Consider the following 21,224-nt stretch of genomic DNA (forward strand, 5'->3'; position numbering starts at 1 on the left):
TTAGTGCCCATCCCTAATTGCCTTTGAGAAGGTGGTGGTATGCCACCTTCTTGAATCAGTGCAGTCCATGTGCTAAGTATACTTCTTTGCAGCGGTTTGGTATAACTGAGTGGCCATTTCAGCTAAGAATCAACCACAAGTCACATATAGGCCAGACCAGGTAAGCAGATTTCCTTCCCTAAAGGACATTAGAGAACCAGATGGAGTTTTATGACAATCCAGTAGTTTCTGATACTAGCTTTTTATTCCAAATTTATTTAATTAACTGAATTTAAATTCCCTAGCTACCATGGTGGGATTATGAACTCATGTCTCTGAATCATTGGTCCAGGTCCTCTGGATTACTAGTCCAGTAACATAACCACTATGCTACCATACCCAACACGAATTAATGGTCAAGATAAAGTAATTATTTTGTTATGACAACCAGTATAAAGCTGGCTATTGGAATACACTGCTATCACTTTTAAAATTGGCAAATTAATAGAATACTTACATGATCAATGAATGAACCAAGAAATCTATTTGTGGTATTATAGGCCCTCATTCTACTTTCAGTAAGGTCACTAGAACTATTCAATATCTGGGAAGGTCCACCTGTCTGCAAAATTGGTACAAAATTTAGGAATAGAGCATTTAAACTATTCTCTAAATCATATTTTGGAAATGTCTTATGGCAATAAATTAATTGGTACTCAGACCCAATATAATGGCTCTCGAATCTTGTCATATTGCTCTCTGATCTTGCTTGTGATGAATATCTGAAATGTCTCAGTTTCTGTGTTGGGAACCAAGCCTCTTTGACCACACAGGTTTTCCTGTGAAGGAATAATTATTTGGCGATCAGAATGAAAAAAATACTTGCATTTCAATAGCGCCTTTCACAACCACAGGACGTCCCAAAGCACTTTACAGCCAATTAAGTACTTTTGAAGTGTAGTCACTGATGTAATGTAGGAAACGCGGCAGCCAATTTGCACACAGCAAGCTCCCACAAACAGCAATGTGATAATGACCAGATAATCTGTTTTTGTGATGTTGATTGAGGGATAAATACTGGCCAGGACACCGGGGATAACTCCCCTGCTCTTCTTCGAAATAGTGTCATGGGATCTTTTAGGTTCACCTGAGAGAACAGACGGGGCCTCGGTTTAACGTCTCATCCGAAAGACGGATGACCACATTTAAAATTGATAGAGAGTTCACTTAATAGTTGTTACTTCCAATAATTATAGAGCAAATAAATAAAACTCGTAAGAGCTCTATAGCTTTGAGATTCATAAGAAAACATGAAAGGGGTGATTTTTCTGAGTACATGCTGTTAGCAGAGAGCCTTACCTACTGGCCGCACGTATCGGCAGATTGCTCTCAATTTCCCATATTCATGGTCAGTAGGTGTGTACTCAGAAAATTGGCCATAAAAAGTTATGATGAGTCTTTGCTATAAGTATGCAATGAAAAATCACTTAAAAATGTGCATAATTATGTCAAAACCTCCGGAATAGAACCTCTGCATGATGAAGTTTACGTACAAAAGCTTAAAATGCTCATACTATATTCTTGTTTGTGCTGGGTTAGGGAGCAAAAAGAGCATCCAGGAAAGTAGTATGAGCACTTTGAGCACTCACATGTGAACTTTGTTGATCGGAAGTTCTATTCTGTTAACACTACAAATGTATAACTATGATAACTATGATTACATACTAGATAGTTTTTCTAATCCATTAGTTTAAAGGAAAGCAGAACAATTTATTTTTGAGAGATTTAGTACCTTCAAAGTGGAAAAGCTTTGCAAAAAAAAATAAGCGTACAACATGAATTCTACAAAATATGTATATTTGAAGCCATTTATAAATTGAAAAATGTAAAAAAAAAAATAATGTGCTAATTTAGCGCTACATAAATATGTGAAATAAACTAAACTATAATTGCTGGAAAACCTGAAATAAAAACAGAAAATTTTGGAGTATACAGCAGGCTTCTTACACACTGAAAGAGAAAAAGCCTAGAAATTCGATACAAGTAAAAGCCTGCCAGTGCCACCGCAGGCCGGTGTTAATGGCCATCAAAAATGGTGGCACTGGCAGGACTGGTAAATTGGTGCTGGTGACTAACTGACATTAGCCCAGTGCTAAATTGACTGTGCAATGCCATTCTGGTGGCGTTCGTCCCAGCAGGAGGCCCCAATGTAGCGTGACTGTAGCGTCATTGCAACATGAACAGCAATGTTAAAGCAAAGCTGTCATTTCAGAAAGTAGTCGGTCTCTTAAATGAAAAAAATAAAAATCATGTAAAAATAGGCAGTTTGTAGCCCTTATAGCTCAACTACCTTCTGAAAAAAAATTTACTTTGAAAAGAATTTTCAAAGGGGAGTACATAAGAAATAGGAGCAGGAATAAGTCATTCGGCCCTTCAAGCCTGCTCCGCCATTCAATAAGATCATGGCTGATCTTCTACCTCATCTCCAATTTCCTCATATCCCTTGGTTCCCTTAATATTCAAAAATCTATCGATCTCTGTCTTGAATATACTCAACGACTGAGCCTCCACAACCCTCTGTGGTAGAGAATTCCAAAAATTCACCACCCTCTGAGTGAAGAAATTTCTCCTCATCTCAGTCCTAAATGGTCAACCCCTTATTCTGAGACTGTGACCCCTGGTTCTAGACTCCCCAGCCAGGGGAAACATCCTCCTTACATCTACCCTGTTAAGCCCTATAAGAATTTTGTATGTTTCAATGAGATCACCTCTCATTCTTCTAAACTCTAGAGAATATAGGCCTAGTCTACTCAATCTCTCCTCAAAGGACAATCCCCCCATCCCAGGAACCAGTTTGGTGAACCTTCGTTGCACTCCCTCTACAGCAAGTATATCCTTCCTTAGGTAAGGAGACCAAAACTGTACACAATACTCCAGGTGTGGTCTCACAAGGGCCCTATATAATTACAGTAAAATGTTTTTACTCTTATACTCAAATCCTCTTGTAATAAAGGCCAATATACCATTTGCTTTCCTAATTGCTGTACCTGCATGTTAACTTTCAGTGATTTGTGTACAAGGACACCCAGGTCCCTCTGAACACCAACATTTCCCAATCTCTCACCATTTAAAAAATACTCTGCTTTTCTATTTTTCCTACCAATGTGGCTAACTTCACATTTCTCCACATTATGTTCCATTTGCCATGTTCTTGCCCACTCACTTAGCTTGTCTATATCCCCTTGAAGCCTCCTTGCATCCTCCTCACAACTTACATTCCCATCCAGCTTTGTATCATCAGCAAACTTGGATATATTACATTTGGTCCTCTCAGCCAAATCATTGATGTAGATTGTGAATAGCTGAGGCCCAAGCACTGCTCCTTGCGGTACCCCACTAGTTACAGCCTGCCAACCCGAAAATGACCCGTTTATTCCTACTCTTTGTTTTCTGTCCATTAACCAATCCTCAATCCATGCTAGTATATTACCCCCAATCCCATAAGCCCTAATTTTGTTTAATAACCTCTTTAGTGGCACCTTATCGAATGCCTTCTGAAAATCCAAATACACCACATCCACTGGTTCCACCTTATCTATTCTGCTAGTTACAACCTCAAAAACCTCTAACAGATTTGTCAAACACAATTTCCCTTTCATAAATCCATGTTGACTCTGCCCAGTCCTATTATTATTTTCTAAGTGCCCTGTTACCACGTCCTTAATAATAGATTCTAGCATTTTCCCTACTACTGATGTCAGGCTAACTGGTCTGTAGTTCCTCGTTTTCTCTCTCCCTCCTTTCTTAAATAGCGGGGTTACATTTGCTACCTTCCAATCCGCGGGAACCGTTCCAGAATCTATGGAATTTTGGAAAATGACAACCAATGCATCCACTATCTCTATAGCCAACTCTTTCAAAACCCTAGGATGTAGGCCATCAGGTCCAGGGGATTTATCAGCTTACAGTCCCATTAATTGCTCCAGTACTATTTTTTTTACTAATACTAATTTCTTTCAGTTCTTCATTCTCACTAGAGCCTTGGTTCTCCACTATTTCGGGGAAGTTTATTGTGTCTTAGTCCGTGAAGACAGACACAAAGTATTTGTTTAATTTCTCTGTCATTTCCTTATTCCCCATCATAACTTCTCCTGTCTCAGCCTGTAAGGGACCCACATTTATTTTCGCTAATCTTTTCCAGTCTGTTTTTATGGTTCTCGCTAGTTTACTCTCATATTCTATTTTCCCTTTCTTTATCAATTTCTTGGTCCTCCTTTGCTGAATTCTAAAGTCCTCCCAATCCTCAGGCTTACAACTCTTTTTGGCAAAATTATACGCCTCTTCTTTTGATCTAATACTATCTTTAACTTCTCTTGTTAGCCACGGTTGGACCGCTTTTCCTGTGGGGGGTTTTGTGCCTTAAAGGAATGTATATTTGGAATAAATTGTTTATTAATTCTTTAAATGCTCGCCATTGCTTGTCTACCATCATACCTTTTAATGTAGTTCCCCAATCTACCATAGCCAACTCGCCCCTCATACCTACGTAGTTTGCTTTGTTTAGATTTAAGACCCTAGTTTCGGATTTAACTAAATCACTTTTAAACTGAATATAAAATTCTATCATATTATGGTCACTCTTCCGTAAAGGCCCCTTTACTACAAGGTTATTAATTAAGCCTTTCTCATTGCACAATACTAGATCTAAAATAGCATGTTCCCTAGTTGTTTCCTCAACATACTGATCTAGAAAATGATCTTGCATACATTCCATGAATTCGTCCTCCACACTATTACTGCAAATTTGGTTTGCCCGGTTCATATGTAAATTAAAGTCACTTTATTACCCCTACATTACAACTACTGTTTGGGGGCCTATAAACAAATCCCACCAATGTTTTCTGCCCCTTGCTGTTTCTTAGCTCCACCCAAACTGATTCTACTTCTTGATTTTCGGAGCTAAGGTCCTTTCTCTCTACTGTCTTTATCCCTGACATCGGTAGTGGGGAAAATGCTAGAGTCCATTATAACAGAAGATGTAATAGCAGAGCACTTGGAAAACAGTGACAGGATCGGACAAAGTCAACATGGATTTACAAAAGGTAAATCATGCTTGACTAATCTACTGGAATTTTTTGAGGATGTAACTGGTAGAATAGATAAGGGAGAACCAATTGATGTGGTGTATTTGGACTTTCAGAAGGCTTTCGATAAGGTCCCGCATAAGAGATGGCGTGCAAAGTTAAAGCACATGGGATTGGGGGTAAGGTACTGACTTGGATAGAGAACTGGTTGCAAGACAGGAAGCAAAGAGTTGGAATAAACGGGTCTTTTTCTGAGTGGCAGGCAGTAACTAGTGGGGTACTGCAGGGATCGGTGCTAGGACCCCAACTATTCACAATATATATTAATGATCTAGACGAGGGAACTAGATGTAATATCTCCAAGTTTGCAGACAACACAAAGCTGGGTGGGCGTGTGTACTGTGAGGAGGATGCAGAGAAACTCCAGTATGATTTGGACAGGTTGGGTGATTGGGCAGATGCATGGCAGGTGCAGTATAATGTGGATAAATGCGAGGTTATCCACTTTGGTGGCAAAAACAGGAAGACAGATTATTATCTGAATGGCAATAGATTGGGAAAAGGGGAAGTGCAACGAGACCTGGGTGTCATTGTGCACCAGTCACTGAAGGTAAGCATGCAGGTGCAGCAGGCAGTTAAGAAGGCAAATGGTATGTTGGCCTTCACAGTGAGAGGATTCGAGTACAGGAGCAAGGATGTCTTGCTGCAGTTGTACAGGGCCTTGGTGAGACCACACCTTGAGTATTGTGTGCAGTTTTGGTCACCTTATCTGAGGAAGGATGTTCTTGCCATGGAGGGAGTGCAGCGAAGATTCACCAGACTGATACCTGAGATGGCAGGAATGACATATGAAGAGAGATTGGATCGATTAGGCTTATATTCGCTAGAGTTTAGAAGAATGAGAGGGGACCTCATTGAAACTTATAAAATTCTAACAGGACTAGACAGACTAGGTGCAGGAAGAATGTTCCCGACGGTGGGGGAGTCCAGAACCAGGAGTCACAGGCTAAGGATAAGGGGTAAGCCATTTAGGATTGAGATGAGGAGGAATTTCTTCACCCAGAGAGTGGTGAACCTGTGGAATTCTCTACCACAGAAGGTAGTTGAGGCTAACTTATTAAATATATTCAAGAAGGAGTTAGATATATTTCTTAAGGCTAAAGGGATCAAGGGATATGGGGAGAAAGCAGGGACAGGGTACTGAATTTGGATGATCAGCCGTGATTTCATTAAATGGCGGAACAGGCTCGAGGGGCCGAATGGCCTACTCCTGCTCCTATCTTCTATGTTTCTATGAACCAGGGGTCACAGTCTAAGGATAAGGGGTAAGCCATTTAGGACTGAGACGAGGAGGAATTTCTTCACCCAGAGAGTGGTGAACCTGTGGAATTCTCTACCACAGAAGGCAGCTGAGGCCAACTTATTAAATATATTCAAGAAGGAGTTAGATATATTTCTTAAGGCTAAAGGGATCAAGGGATATGGGGAGAAGGCAGGGACAGGGTACTGAATTTGGATGATTAGCCATGATCTCATTAAATGGTGGAACAGGCTCGACGGGCTGAATGGCCTACTCCTGCTCCTATCTTCTATGTTTCTAAGTTTATCCCATCCTTTATTATCAGGGCTACCCCATCTCCTTTTCCATTTTGCCTATCCCTTCTAAAACTTAAGTATCCTGGAATATTCTTCAGAGTCCTCAGCTCTTAGAGCTGAATTGCGTTCCACACTTAAAAGAAATGCTAAAAGTGCTCCAGCACTAACACAACTGGCTCAGCAAACCAGGGAAGGGGCACCCAGGGTCTTGCATGCAGCACTCCAGCTTTGTGTAGGGAGTCAACACTGCAAGAGAGGGGCAAGGAGGCCCTCCAGAAAGAATGATGTGGGACTAGATCACCGAGGCCATCACTGCCAGTAGTGTTGCCCCCACGACCTGGCATCAGTGCCCAAAGGAGCATCATGACCTCAGACCAGTGGTCAAGGTCAGTGAATCCATCTTCAAAAGCCATCTCCTACCAACTGCACCACCAGCCTCACACACTGCTCAATGCATGCACCCCCACCCCGTCCACTCCCAATCACTTGCCTACCAACAATCTGTAACAAGCACGAGGCACATCTCTCATTCCTAGCTTCACCTCACCCCCTTGGAGGAGACGGTGCAGGCCATTCTTGGCAGGGGCATGGCTGAGCCCTTGGCCAGTGGCAGGGCTGAAAGGGTCTAAGATGCTGGTATCCTCATACGTTATCCTCCTTCTTGCATGTACCTCTTACTTTCCTGCCCTTTCCTCACCACAACTCCACCTTTGTGCCTTCCTCATTTCACACACCCAAGAAATGCAGCATGCCCAGCCAGTGGTTGACCAAGAAGAGGGAGAGGAGAGTGAAGAAGAAGAAGAAGAAGAAGAAGAAACACCATCACTCGATTTCACACTCCCAGCCACCAGCTCCTCAAGGTCAACCAGCAAGGCCATTTGCGATGTCCCCCACTGAAAGTCAGCAGCCTTCCACCAGCCATGCTGCAGCCACTGGGGTAGCACTGTGTAACATCACTAGGATAGGCAAAGCCAGACACAAGACAGTCACTAAGGGAATGCGTAAAGGCGATGAGTTGATTTCTTGATGTCATATTGGATGGATAGATGTATAAAGTTGGATTGGAAAGTTTGCTTTGTGTTGGCTTTTATTTCAGCATTGTGGCCAAAAGGACGCTGTGATGGTCAGTAACAGAAGCAAGGTAAGGTGTGGGACAAATGTTGAAAGGACAGTTGGGGTTGTGTTCACTGGTACCGCAGGCGGATGATTCCATCCAAGAAATCCCGGCCAGAGAGGGGCTGTCTGGGTTGCATCCTTCCTTCTGTCCGATCCTGTCAGTGTTTTCCAAGCGCTCTGCTATTACATCTTTTATAATGGACTCTAGCATTTTCCCCACCACCGATGTCAGACTTACCAGTCTATAATTCTCCGTTTTCTCTCTACCACCTTTTTTAAATAGTGGGGTTACATTAGCTATCCTCCAATCCACGGGAACCGTTCCAGAGAATTTTGGAAGATGACCAGCAATGCATCTACTATTTCTAGGGCCACTTCCTTAAGTACCCTAGGATGTAGATTATCAGGCCCTGGGGATTTATCGGCCTTCAATCCCGTCAATTTCCCTAACATAATTTCCCTACAAATACTGATTTCATTCAATCCCTCCTTCTCATTAGACCCTATGTTCCCCGACATCTCTGGGAGGTTATTTGTGTCCTCCTTTGTGAAGACAGAACCAAAGTATGTATTTAATTGGTCTGCCATTTCTTTGTTCCCCATTATAAATTCTCCTGATTCTGACTGCAAGGGACCTATGCTTGACTTCACCAATCTTTTTCTCTTCACATATCTATAGAAGCTTATACAGTCAGTTTTTATGTTCCCTGCAAGCTTACTCTCATAATCTATTTCCCCCCTCTTAATTAATCCCTTTGTCCTCCTTTGCTGAATCCTAAACTGCTCCTAACCCTAAGGTTTGCTGCTTTTTCTGGCCAAATTATATGTCCTCTCCTTGGATCTTATGCTATCCCTAATTCCCTTGTTAGCCACGGTTGAGTCACCTTTTTGTTTTATTTTTATGCCAAACAGGGATGAACAAACTCTGTAGTTCATCCATGCGATCTTTAAATGTTTACCATTGCCTATCCACCATCAACCCTTTAAGTAATGGTCCCCAATCCATCCTAGACAACTCATGCCTCATACCATCATAGTTTCCTTTATTTAAATTCAGGACCCTAGTCTCCGAGTCAACTACTTCACTCTCCATTTTAATGAAGAATTCTATCATATTATGACCACTCCTCCCCAAGGGGCCTCGCACAACAAGATTGCTAATTAATCCTTTCTCATTACATAATACTCAGTCTAAGATGGCCTGATCTCTAGTTGGTTCCTCGACATATTGGTCCAGGAAACCATCCCGTATACACTCTAGGAATTCCTCCTCCACAGTATTGTTACTAATTTGGTTAGCCCAATCTATGTGTAGATTAAAGTCATGCATGAAAACTGCTGTGCCCTTATTGCATGCATCTCTAATTTCCCGTTTAATGCCATCCCCAACCTCAGCATTACTGTTTGGGGGTCTGTATACAACTCCCACTAACGTTTTCTGCCCCTTGGTATTTCTCAGCTCTGCCCATACAGATTCCACATCATCAGAGCTAATATCCTTCCCTACTATTGTGTTAATCTCCTCTTTAACCAGCAATGCTACCCCACCTCCTTTTCCTTTTTTCCTGTCCTTCCTGAATATTGAATACCCCTGGATGTTGAATTCCCAGACTTGGTCATCCTGGAGCCATGTCTCTGTAATCCCAATTATATCATATCCGTTTACATCTATTTGCGCAGCTAATTCATCCACCTTATTATGAATGCTCCTTGCATTACGACACAAAGCCTTCAGGCTTGATTTTTTAACACTCTTGGTCCTTTTAGAATTACTGTTTACTGTGGCCCTGTTTGATTTACACCCTTGATATCTCTGCCTTCCACTTTTGCTTTTCTCCTTCCTGTATTTTGTTTCTATCTTTGCTTCCCTTTCCTCTGTCTCCCTGCACAGGTTCCCAACCCCCTGCCATTTAGTTTAAACCCTCCCCAACAGCACTAGCATGGATGGATTTACAAAAGGTAAATCATGCTTGACTAATCTACTGGAATTTCTTGAGGATGTAACTGGTAGAATAGATAAGGGAGAACCAGTGGATGTGGTGTATTTGGACTATCAGAAGGCTTTCGATAAGGTCCCACATAAGAGATTAGCATGCAAAGTTAAAGCACACGGGATTGGGGGTAAGGTACTGTCTTGGATAGAGAACTGGTTGCAAGACAGGAAGCAAAGAGTTGGAATGAACGGGTCTTTTTCCGAGTGGCAGGCAGTGACTAGTGGGGTACCACAGGGATCGGTGCTAGGACCCCAGCTAGTCACAATATATATAAATGATCTAGACGAGGGAACTAGATGTAATATCTCCAAGTTTGCAGACGACACAAAGCTGGGTGGGCGTGTGTGTTGTGAGGAGGATGCAGAGGAACTCCAGTATGATTTGGAGAGGTTGGGTGATTGGGCGGATGCATGGCAAATGCAGTATAATGTGGATAAATGCGAGGTTATCCATTTCGGTGGCAAAAACAGGAAGACAGATTATTATCTGAACGGCAATAGATTGAGAAAAGGGGAAGTGCAACAAGACCTGGGTGTCCTTGTGCACCAGTCGCTGAAGGTAAGCATGCAGGTGCAGCAGGCGGTTAAGAAGGGAAAAGATATGTTGGCCTTCATAGCAAGAGGATTCGAGTACAGGAGCAAGGATGTCTTGCTGCAGTTGTACAGGGCCTTGGTGAGACCACACCTTGAGTGTTGTGTGCAGTTTTATCTGAGGAAGGATGTTCTTGCCATGAAGAGAGTGCAGCGAAGATTTACCAGGCTGATACCTGGGATGGTAGGAATGACGTATGAGGAGAGATTGGGTCGATTAGGCTTATATTCGCTAGGGTTTAGAAGAATGAGAGGGGATCTCATTGAAACTTATAAAACTCTAACAGGACTAGACAGACTAGATGCAGGAAGGATGTTCCCGATGGCGGGGGAGTCCAGTACCAGGGGTCATAGCCTAAGGATAAGGGGTAAGCCATTTAGGACTGAGATGAGGAGGAATTTCTTCACCCAGAGAGTGGTGAACCTGTGGAATTCTCTACCACACAAGGCAGTTGAGGCCAATTCATTAAATATATTCAAGAAGGAGTTACTATATTTCTTAAGGCTAACGGGATCAAGGGATATGGGGAGAAAGCAGGGACAGGGTAGTGAATTTGGATGATCAGCCATGATCTAATTAAATGGCGGAACAGGCTCGAGGGGCCAAATGGCTTACTCCTGCTCCTATCTTCTATGTTTCTATGTTTCTGCTTCCTCCTCTGCCAATTCCAGTGCTAACGGGTGGTGCTAAGGTAGGGAATTTCAAGGCCTAACTTTTTCATTTTTCAGATACTGGCAGACCTGTTGTATATTTCCAGCATTTTTAGCCTTTATTTCTGCTCTACATATGTTGAGTTTTGTGCAACAGATAAGTTATTATACCGCCTCTCTCTTTAGATTAAGGTTCATTTCTTCCATGTTGGTGTCTGCATGACCATGCACAGACCTCCCATGGATATAGTATCCAAAGCATCTGTGTGACAAAATGATAACGGATATCTACAAAATAAGAACGTAGATCCAGAATAAATATCTACTTTGATTTTGTGAAAACAATTTGTAAAAATGTGCTAACATTTCTTCAAAAGAAAGAGAAGTTCAATATTACAGTATAATACTTACATTACTTATTGAGCAAACATCAACAAACTGGCTTACTCTGTCTTCCACAAATCGTTCATAAATACCTGTACAGAAAATTACCTACCAACAAAACACACTAGTTTAACTATTTGAAGCTATATTTCAAAATGATTAAAAATTACTATTCTTCATTTACACATATTGTACTAATCTATTATGGAAATATATATGACCATACCTTATTTAATGGAAATTTTAGAAATTCTTAGGAGCAAAACACTTGAACAGAGAATTTCACACTTGAACACTAACAAAGAATTATGATTAACTTTAATAAGAACATAAGAACATAAGAAATAGGAGCAGGAATTGGCCACTTGGCCCCTCGAGCCTGCTCCGCCATTCAATAAGATCATGGCTGATCTTGGGCTCAAAGCCACTTCCCCGCCCGCTCCTCATAACCCTTCACTCCCTTATCTTGCAAAAATTTGTCTATCTCCACCTTAAATGTATTTAGTGACCCAGCCTCCACAGCTCTCTGGGGCAGAGAATTTCACAGATTTATGACCCTCTGAGAGAAGAAATTCCTCCTCATCTCAGTTCTAAAAGGGTGACCCTTTATTCTAAAACTGTGCCCCCGTGTTCTAGATTTCCTCACGAGGGGAAACATCCACTCTGCATCTACCTTGTCGAGCCCCCTCAGTATCTTATATGTTTCAATAAGATCACCTCTCATTGTTCTAAATTCCAATGAGTATAGGCCCAGCCTGCTCAACCTTTCCTCATAAGTCAACCCCCTCATCTCTGGAATTAACCTAGTGAATCGTCTCTGAATTGCCTCCAATGCAAGTATATCCTTCCTTAAATAAGAAGACCAAAACTGTACGCAGTACTCAAGGTGTGGTCTCACCAATACCTTGTACAGTTGTAGCAGGACTTTGCTGCTTTTATACTCCAACCACTTTGAAATAAAGGCCAACATTCCATTTGCCTTTTTGATTACATGCTGTACCTGCATGCTAACTAATGTCCTTTATTTCTACTGATTTTAAATAGATTTATTTAAATGATATGGGGCGAATTCGCTAAAAGAGTTTACTGAGCCTGACACTGTGGAGGAGCTAAAGTGCATTGATAGAGATCAACAACTTTATAAAAAGGCAGAACAAGGAATGATAATGGAAACTGTATAGCCTCAGTAATCTTGCAATTTTATACATGCAGATTAACAGTTCCTTCATAATCACAGCAGGCCTACCAACTCTATTGCATTTGACAGGAGCTTCACAAGTGTGACTGCAACCTTAGCTTGTGGAGAACAATTTTTTCCATGTTGTAGAATGGCACAACAAAGACTACGGCCCCGATTTTTGGCTTGTGTGGGGAATGGTCGGATTTCCCCGAATGTGGGGTTTCTGACACACATAAAAAAGTGTCAGCCAGCTCCACGCAATTTTCCCTCAAGTGGCCAATTAATTCCCAGCATGTGGGAAGCCTTGCTAATTGTCCAATTCGTGTCAGAAATCCCCACACTATGATGTCATCATTCGTGGTGCTTTCAAAGTGTCCAGCAAGCTTCTCCACCTCTGCAGGCTTCTCAACCACTCTTGCACAATGGCAGAGGGGCCTGCACCAGCTGCTGCCAGCGGCAGAGGCCGAGCTGCCTTCAAATTCGACGAGGCTTCACTGCAGGCATTATTGGATGGGGTTAGGGCCCACAGGGAGGTCCTCTTCCCTAGGTCAGGGAGGAAGAGGCCTCCCACTGAGACCAATGCTGCATGGATGCAGGTGTCAGCAGATGCCAACTCGCTGGGAGTCACCAGAAGAACCTTGGCATTACACCTCTATCTCCTTCCTTTACTCCCCCACAGTACCATCCAGAGCCCCCGTCCTCACTGTGGAGGAGGAAGAGGCTGTGCAGCCAGACTCTTCAGAGGAAGCTCCAACCTCTGAGGGCGCAGCATGAGGAAATCTACATGATATAAGGGGTTAATTTCAAGTGCTTGCTGGGTAAAAGTTTTCAGACTTGACACTGGGCAAGTGTCGATGTGTAACTAGAGCTATTGCACGTACTCGGATTACAGCCAAGAACAGATGTCTGCCCACCTAATGAGAATGTAGAAGTGAAATAATGAGTTCCTTTGATGTACCCAATGACCTGACAACTTGCGACCGTAAGCAAACCTAGCTCCCAATACATGATTAAGATTAACGAGGACCTCCGGTTATACGATTCATGCCCTGTTATAGATTAACGGTTGACTTATGTGTCCAGGATCCTTCTGTCAATATGTCATTAATACCTGATGATTAATCTAAAATGTATCCTGATAGAGGAACAAAGGAATGTCAATTAAACTTGTTTGTTACACTGTATAAATATGGAACGCTTACGCTGTATCATTGGAATAGTAGCCTCACCCCTTGAGTAGAGGTGCTGATTCCCCTTGCAAGAAGTGAAATAAAAGGCCTGTCCGTCTGACGAATCCAAGTGTGTATTGAGTCATTACCCAGAGCTAAGAAGTAAGGCACTTCTACAATTTGGAGGTTCCACCGAGATGGCTTGCTGTACCAATTGGTGAGTTAACAGACGCCGAGCACGTTGCTTGGTTGGGAAAATCCCATCGGCCGAAGGTGGTGTTTTGCCACAATTTTGGGACTTTCCCTGCCAGAAGCATAGCTGCGCATAGTCTGTTTATTCCATTGGACAGTACTGCCATCGGGTAATTGACTCACAAGGTTCGGAGGTTAAACTGCCGTTGTGACTGCTTCCCTTTCAGAAACGGAACAGAGGACCAGCCATGAGGCGCGGACGCCCCGCGAACAGGATCGTGCAGAAAAGGACTGTATAAAGGTACCAGAGAGAGAAGGTTAAGTCAGGAATTTGATTAACTAAGGAGCTAGCGATTTACTGGAAATTGAACTAGCAAGGTTCCAGCTTGAAGTTAGTTGGGACAAATTGAAGGCCCTTTTTGCCAAAGATTTGGCTAAAGGGAGTAGGGTAGAGGGAGAGCGAGTGGGTGAAGTTAGCTGGGACAAATTGAAGGCCCTTTTTGCTAAAGATTTGGCTAAAGGGAATAGGGTAAAAGGAGAGAAGAGTGGGCGATTGTCTGAAACACAGTGTCAATGTTTAATGTTTATGAGAGTGAGTATTTAACTACTTGTTATTATCAATCAACTTTGCAACTTTGTCCAGTAAGGCTGCATAGGTTGGGGATTTAGTAACACTTTGGTTATTGTTTAACAAGTGTATTGTTTATTGTTTATTGTTATATGTATTAATGTTTAGTCATGTCTGATCTGTAGAGGCGTCCCACGCAGATCATAGAGTGTTACGGAATTGTTGTATGTTTTAACTAAAATATTTAAGCTGAAAAAAAAAACTGCAGAAGGGGTTGGAAAAGACCCAAGCCGGGGAAGTGAGTCCCGCGGCGGAATGTATGGTTGAGAAAATAGTGATGTCTTTTACATGATCCACTAAGCTATTGTGGATTCAGTATTTTCCCCAGTTAGAAATACCTTCCACGAGGGTTGAGAACCCTCGAGTTTTAAAGCATAAGGATATGTCTTAATGTGTTGTAAATATTTTTTAAAAAACCTTGTTGCAGTCAGTTGACTAAATTCAGTCGGGAAGTGCTGAGTTTCAGTCGCCTAGCCTCAGGCCAGTTATTAAGAGGGCAAATGCCCCACGTGAAGGCCGGGACCATAAAGTAGGCGCCGAGACTCTAAAGGCACTCGGACTGACAAATGGTCAAGGACTTTGTGACACTGATTTGAAGTAAAGACCAAGAAGATTGGATGTGACTGTAATTTTGATACGTATGTATAGTTTATTAATCTGATCTGTAGGGGCGTACAACGCAGATCACGGATTGTCACGGGAGTTTAGATTGTTTTAAGTGAACCATTTAAGCTGCTAAAATGGGTGCTAGCACCAGTAAGCCACCCGAGAAAGGCACGCCAGCAGCCTTTATGTTAAAGAACTGTGGTCAATCATCCATTGATCACCTACCAAATTGGTCCAAATGGACTGTAAATAAGACTAGACCCTTTCCCTCAGATGGTTCATTTAACATAGAAAGAATTACTTGCCTCGAGGAATGTTTAACGGACAAGAGAGAAATAGAGAACAGCCAGATAAAAAGACTGCCTCTATGTTTGTTGAGTCAGAAGAAAAAAAAAATTACCCCAAAGAAACACCTTTCTCCTCTATTATGGTAGGATAACAAGGTAACTATAGAAGGATGAATAGAGGGGAATATAGAGGAAGACGTGGTAGAGTAAGAGGGTATGGACGATCTGGTAATTGTTACAATTGCGGACAACCTGGACATTGGGCAAACCAATGCCCTGCGAAAAATCGTCAGAACCAAACCTCCAATAATGGACCTCCGTTAGAGAATAAAGGTCCTAATTTCACTGTCCATAACCCTTTTTCGGACTAGTCAGGAGGTTGCCCTACAAACGGACAGGGATTTAGGAGAAATAGAGATCAGAATTACTGACTGACACCAGCAGCCCCAGGCGCCACAGACCACCAAATGCCCGTTGTTTCTTAAATTCACGCAGCAAACCTGAAATTAAAATGCAAATAGCTGGGAGACCTATGTCATTTTAGTAGATACAGGAGCAACCTTTTCGGTGTTAGGGAAAGGATATTCTGAAGGAATGCCTATTAACGAGAAAAAGACCCCGATAGCTGGATTGGCTGGAATACTACAATGCTTGAATCAATCGACTCCCCTCACAGTAAAAATAGAAGAATTTGAGGAAGAACACTCCTTTCTGTTATCAGGAGATGTCTCTATGAATTTATGTGGAAGAGACTTGCTGTGCAAAATGAATGCTACAATCATTTGCTCCCCATCAGGAGTAACGGTAGAAATCCAAGTAGATAAGGCATATGCGTACCCAGTAACAGAAATAAAACACCCTGTTCTTTACGCATGGGAAATTGCCGACCCAAGTTTGAGTCCCAAACTTGTCAGTCTGTTAGGAGCGTGGGGATTCATTACAAGCTCCATAAAACAATACCAGGAATCCCTGAAACTAGGGAAATGGCATCCAAAATTGCACTGCACGGCCTGCTATGACAAAACAGGACAAGATTATCAGCCGTTTTTAAATTTAAAATACCTCCTAACTATTAGACTGCACAGCCCTATAAAGTTACAATTAATCCAGCTGCACCATTACCCAAAAGGTCACAGTATCCATTGTCAGAGAAAGCAGAAAAAGGAATTGAGCCAGTGATGGAATCATTGTTAAAACAGGGAGTTAACGCCGGATAGAATAAAGGTCGTTTGCAACACATCGTTGCCAAAAACTAAAAGAGAAATGAAGCATTTTCTAGGAATGACTGGCTATTGTAGACAATGGATATTGAACTATTTAGAAATAACCAGACCACTATTGGACATGAGCATGACAAATTTGGAAAATTCGCGGTTACCTGACTTCCTCGGGAACCCAGATTAAAAATGCACAAGAAGTGCAAAATCTTTTACTAGCTATTCAGAGATGTAAGCAGATTGCCATTATTAAGTGCCAAGCGCACACGGGGCATTTGGACGAGGTTGCGCTTGGAAACGCTGCTGCAGATAGCGCTGCTAAGTCAGTAGCTATATCAAGTACTGAACGACAAGTTTCAGCCTTCCCTGTTAGGGAAAAGCCAGAGATACCGCAGCCCCCGTCCTTAGATGATGTGCTGACCCATCAAGATAGGGCCAGTTCTGATGAAGTAAAGGAATGGGTTGTTAATCATTGTTTTAAAAACACTGACGGCTTATGGGTTCATCATGACGGCCGCATGGTGGCACCCAAATCATTACTATCACCAATTGCCCGATGTGTTCATAAATTCACCCATGTGGGCAAAGGGGGGATGGCGGACTATATCCTCAAGACCTGGTATGCACCAGGAATCTCAAAGTTGGCAAAACAAATATGTGAAAATTGTACTATCTGTCAGACCATGAATGCAGGGAAAATAAAGAAGGTACAGCCCGCATCCCACCCAAACCCCATGGGCCCTTTTGTACACTTGCAAATGGATTTTATTGAACTACCTGTGTGTATGAGCTTTAAATATGTATTAGTTATTGTTGATATGTTTTCAAGATGGATTGAAGCGTTTTCTTGTAGAAAGAGTGACGCCACTACTGTTGCTAAATGTTTATTGAAGGACATTGTACCTCGCTTTGGGATACCAGCAAAACTGTCAAGTGACAATGGGTCCCACTTTACGGGGAGAGTGATTAAGGAACTATGCAAAGCCTTACAGATTAACCAGCACCTCCATTGCAGTTATCATCCACAGTCAGCTGGACTAGTGGAAAGATATAACGGGATGCTGAAAAACAAGCTTGCAAAACTGTGTAAAGAAACTGGACTTAAATGGGTTGATCTGTTACCCATAGCTTTAATAACAATGCGGTCTGCTACCAACAGAACTACAGGATTGTCGCCTCACGAGATCGTCATGGGAAGACCACAAAGATTGCCCTTTTCGGCACCTTTAACAGCTAAACAAATGGACATTCATAAAATGGAAGAAGATATGTTGAGTTATTGCATTGCACTAACCAAATGCATTTCTAGTTTCCATCAACAGGTGAAGGAAGCCCAGGTCGACCCCGCTGAAGGAAAGTGCCATACTTTCGAGCCAGGAGATAACGTCTACATAAAAATCTTCAAGCGAAAAAATGGCCTTCAACCCAGATTTGAGGGACCCTTCCAAGTACTCCTGGCCACAAACACTGCTGTAAAAGTAAAGGAGCGACCAACATGGATACACGCGTCCCATTGTAAGAAGGCATCAGTTGAAGACGATACACTGCCAAGATGAACTGGATTTGGACTCTAATAAGACTGTTCCCTTTGTTAACGATAATTGAAATTGCCATATGGATTGACCCAGATCCTCTGCAAGGCAAACCATGTATAAAAGAATGTGTATACCTTTGTATACATGAGTTATCTGTATGCTAAAAGACAGAACCTTGCCAAATGCTGGATATGCAGCCACATCCCTGTGCATGCAGAGGGTGGAATACCTCTAAGGCCCATTCCCTTCGAAATAGAAGAGATGGTAGGGTGGTTATTACAGTCTAATACCACCTGGAATAAGGAGGCAGCCAGTGCATTTCAGACCCAAAATAGTTTAAACCCAGATCAGTTGGAAAATGAATGGAAAGATGCAGGATACAACCTTATAAAATTTGAAGGGTGGTTTCATCCCCAATATAATAATCAAAGGAATCCAGAGAGTCTATTAGTGACGTCAATGGGAACCGTAAATAATACAAAAGGAGAAGTCTGTCTGGTAAACGACAATGGAGAAGGATTGATGGTTGGATGGAGTGAGTGCAAATGTAACTACACTTTGACTAAAACTACTACTAAACCACCGGGTGCAGTCGAATGGCCCTATTGGGGACGGTGGAACCTGTCCACAGTACAAAATTTGACTAGTAAAAAAATCTGGAAAGGAGAACAAGGAATAGGAATGATGCACCAGATATGGAACAAATTTGAAGCCTATAATAACACCTATTTCATCTGTGGGCATAGAGCATACCCTTGGTTACCACAAAATTGGACTGGGTCATGTTATTTGGGATATGTAGTGCCCTATATACATCATATTTCATCTTTGGATAGCCACCCTGGGACACGAGCAAAATGAGCCATTACAGAAACTGAAAGGTTCTTTGCTATAGCATTTCCCTGGTATGGAACAGGGAAGTTAGCAAGAGAATCTATAAACATGGCAGCAGTGTTGGAACAAATAGCCAATGATACTGCTGATGCTCTTAGTGATGTAAACGCAGAAATGGTGGCTTTGCGCACCATTGCCTTACAAAACCGCATGGCTCTGGACTATTTGTTGGCAAAAGAAGGGGGCACATGTGCAATCATAAAAACCGAATGTTGCACCTATATTCCAGATAGCTCAGAAAATATCACCAACCTGGTAAACCACATAAAGGAGGCTGTAGAGAAACTACGTCAACCTGAACCGTGGTCCATGTGGGATTGGATTTCAGGATGGGGAGGAGCACTAGGAAAGCAAATTTTGGAAGCCTTAATCGCAATTGTGATGATAATAATTTTAATTAGTTTATTGATTGGTTGTTTAAAATTATTGTGTACAAAAGTCCTTTCCTTATTAACGTCAACTCCTCCAGTACCAATGATGTCTGAATATGAGGATATTAAGGGTGAGACCTTTGATGTAGAGTTTCTTAAACTTAGCGAAATAGATTGTCCTTAGAAAGGACAAAAGGGGGAATGAGGAAATCTACATGATATAAGGGGTTAATTTCAAGTGCTTGCTGGGTAAAAGTTTTCAGACTTGACACTGGGCAAGTGTCGATGTGTAACTAGAGCTATTGCACGTACTCGGATTACAGCCAAGAACAGATGTTTGCCCACCTAATGAGAATGTAGAAGTGAAATAATGAGTTCCTTTGATGTACCCAATGACCTGACAACTTGCGACCGTAAGCAAACCTAGCCTCCCAATACATGATTAAGATTAAAGAGGACCTCCGGTTACACGATTCATGCCCTGTTATAGATTAACGGTTGACTTATGTGTCCAGGATCCTTCTGTCAATATGTCATTAATACCTGATGATTAATCTAAAATGTATCCTGATAGAGGAACAAAGGAATGTCAATTAAACTTGTTTGTTACACTGTATAAATATGGAACGCTTACGCTGTATCATTGGAATAGTAGCCTCACCCCTTGAGTAGAGGTGCTGATTCCCCTTGCAAGAAGTGAAATAAAAGGCCTGTCCGTCTGACGAATCCAAGTGTGTATTGAGTCATTACCCAGAGCTAAGAAGTAAGGCACTTCTACAAGCATCAGCAGAAGTAAGCGCACCCAGCACCAGCTCAGACACTCACACCTCGGGGGGACCTTCGGGACATAGAGTAGTGTTGTCACCTGGTTGAGGGGGCGCTGAGTTAGGGTGGTGAGAGGGGCTTCCCAGGAGCTCACACTGGAGAAGTGTGTGAGGCTCCAACTTTCTGCAGCTGCTCTTAAGGCTTCAAAAAGTTCCCCCAAGCCTTGATCAACAAGGTCCTGCAGCCTGCAAATGCTGCCTATTTAAATCTCTTCAGCCCTCAGCGACCTGCTGCTGCAAGCAAGCAAGCCAGCTATTTTCACGCCAGCTCTCAGCAGCGGGGTTCCCGCACGCGGGTTTCAGGTGGGGAAAGCCCCAAAGTCGCAACGGCATGGGAAAATCCACTTCAACAAGTAGATAATTGCTTGTTAGTGCTCCAACGACCAGTCCCGCCAGCGGCGGCCGGGACTGAAGCGGGGCGCGCAGAAACGGCAGTCCGAAAGTCGGACGGGGCGGGGAATCAGGCGGGGGGGGGGTCCCGACCTGCTTTTTCGCTGATTTTCGGCCCCCGGCCGCATGAAAAGCCGCCTGACAGTGGCCAGAAAATCGGGGCCTACGGCTGCGATTTTACCATCGGCGGTGGGTTGGAGTCGGGTTGGCTTTTCGGCAGGTTCCGGTCCCGCTGCCGGTTTCAGCCGCTCTGAATTAACGATTTTCCCTTAACTGGGCTTAACCTAGTTATCTGGGCCTGTCGTGCGCGCTAGCCGGCCCAATCAGTGGGTTCGGGTCTGCTGTTCGCCTCTGCTGACGTCTTCCATCCAGCTGCATTTAAAGGGCCCATGCAGCCTTGTGGTTTTTCATTCATATTCTGATGCTTCTCAGTGTAGCAGATAGCGAGATGACAGCTTCAAGATCAAAGGCCTCTCCAAGATTTGATGATGACTCCCTCCATGCTCTTGTGGAGGGAGTGAGAGGGCGCAAAGAGGT

General features: G+C 42.8%; 1 protein-coding gene across 1 annotated transcript in view; it reads right to left on the reverse strand.

The window, feature by feature from the left end:
• The window catches only part of tmem67 (transmembrane protein 67), a 495,060-nt gene that overhangs the window by 95,070 nt on the left and 378,766 nt on the right, over positions 1 to 21,224 (reverse strand). The window contains exons 22-24 of the mRNA XM_085992667.1: positions 11,422 to 11,502; positions 702 to 818; positions 497 to 601 (exon numbers count right to left, since the gene is read on the reverse strand). Of these exons, the coding sequence (XP_085848793.1) occupies positions 497 to 601; positions 702 to 818; positions 11,422 to 11,502 (303 nt within the window). The remainder of the gene's footprint in view (positions 1 to 496; positions 602 to 701; positions 819 to 11,421; positions 11,503 to 21,224) is intronic.

Source organism: Somniosus microcephalus, chromosome 7 (genome assembly GCF_052327205.1).
Source record: "Somniosus microcephalus isolate GS21.2 chromosome 7, FLI_Smic_1.0, whole genome shotgun sequence".
Lineage (NCBI taxonomy): Eukaryota > Metazoa > Chordata > Chondrichthyes > Squaliformes > Somniosidae > Somniosus > Somniosus microcephalus.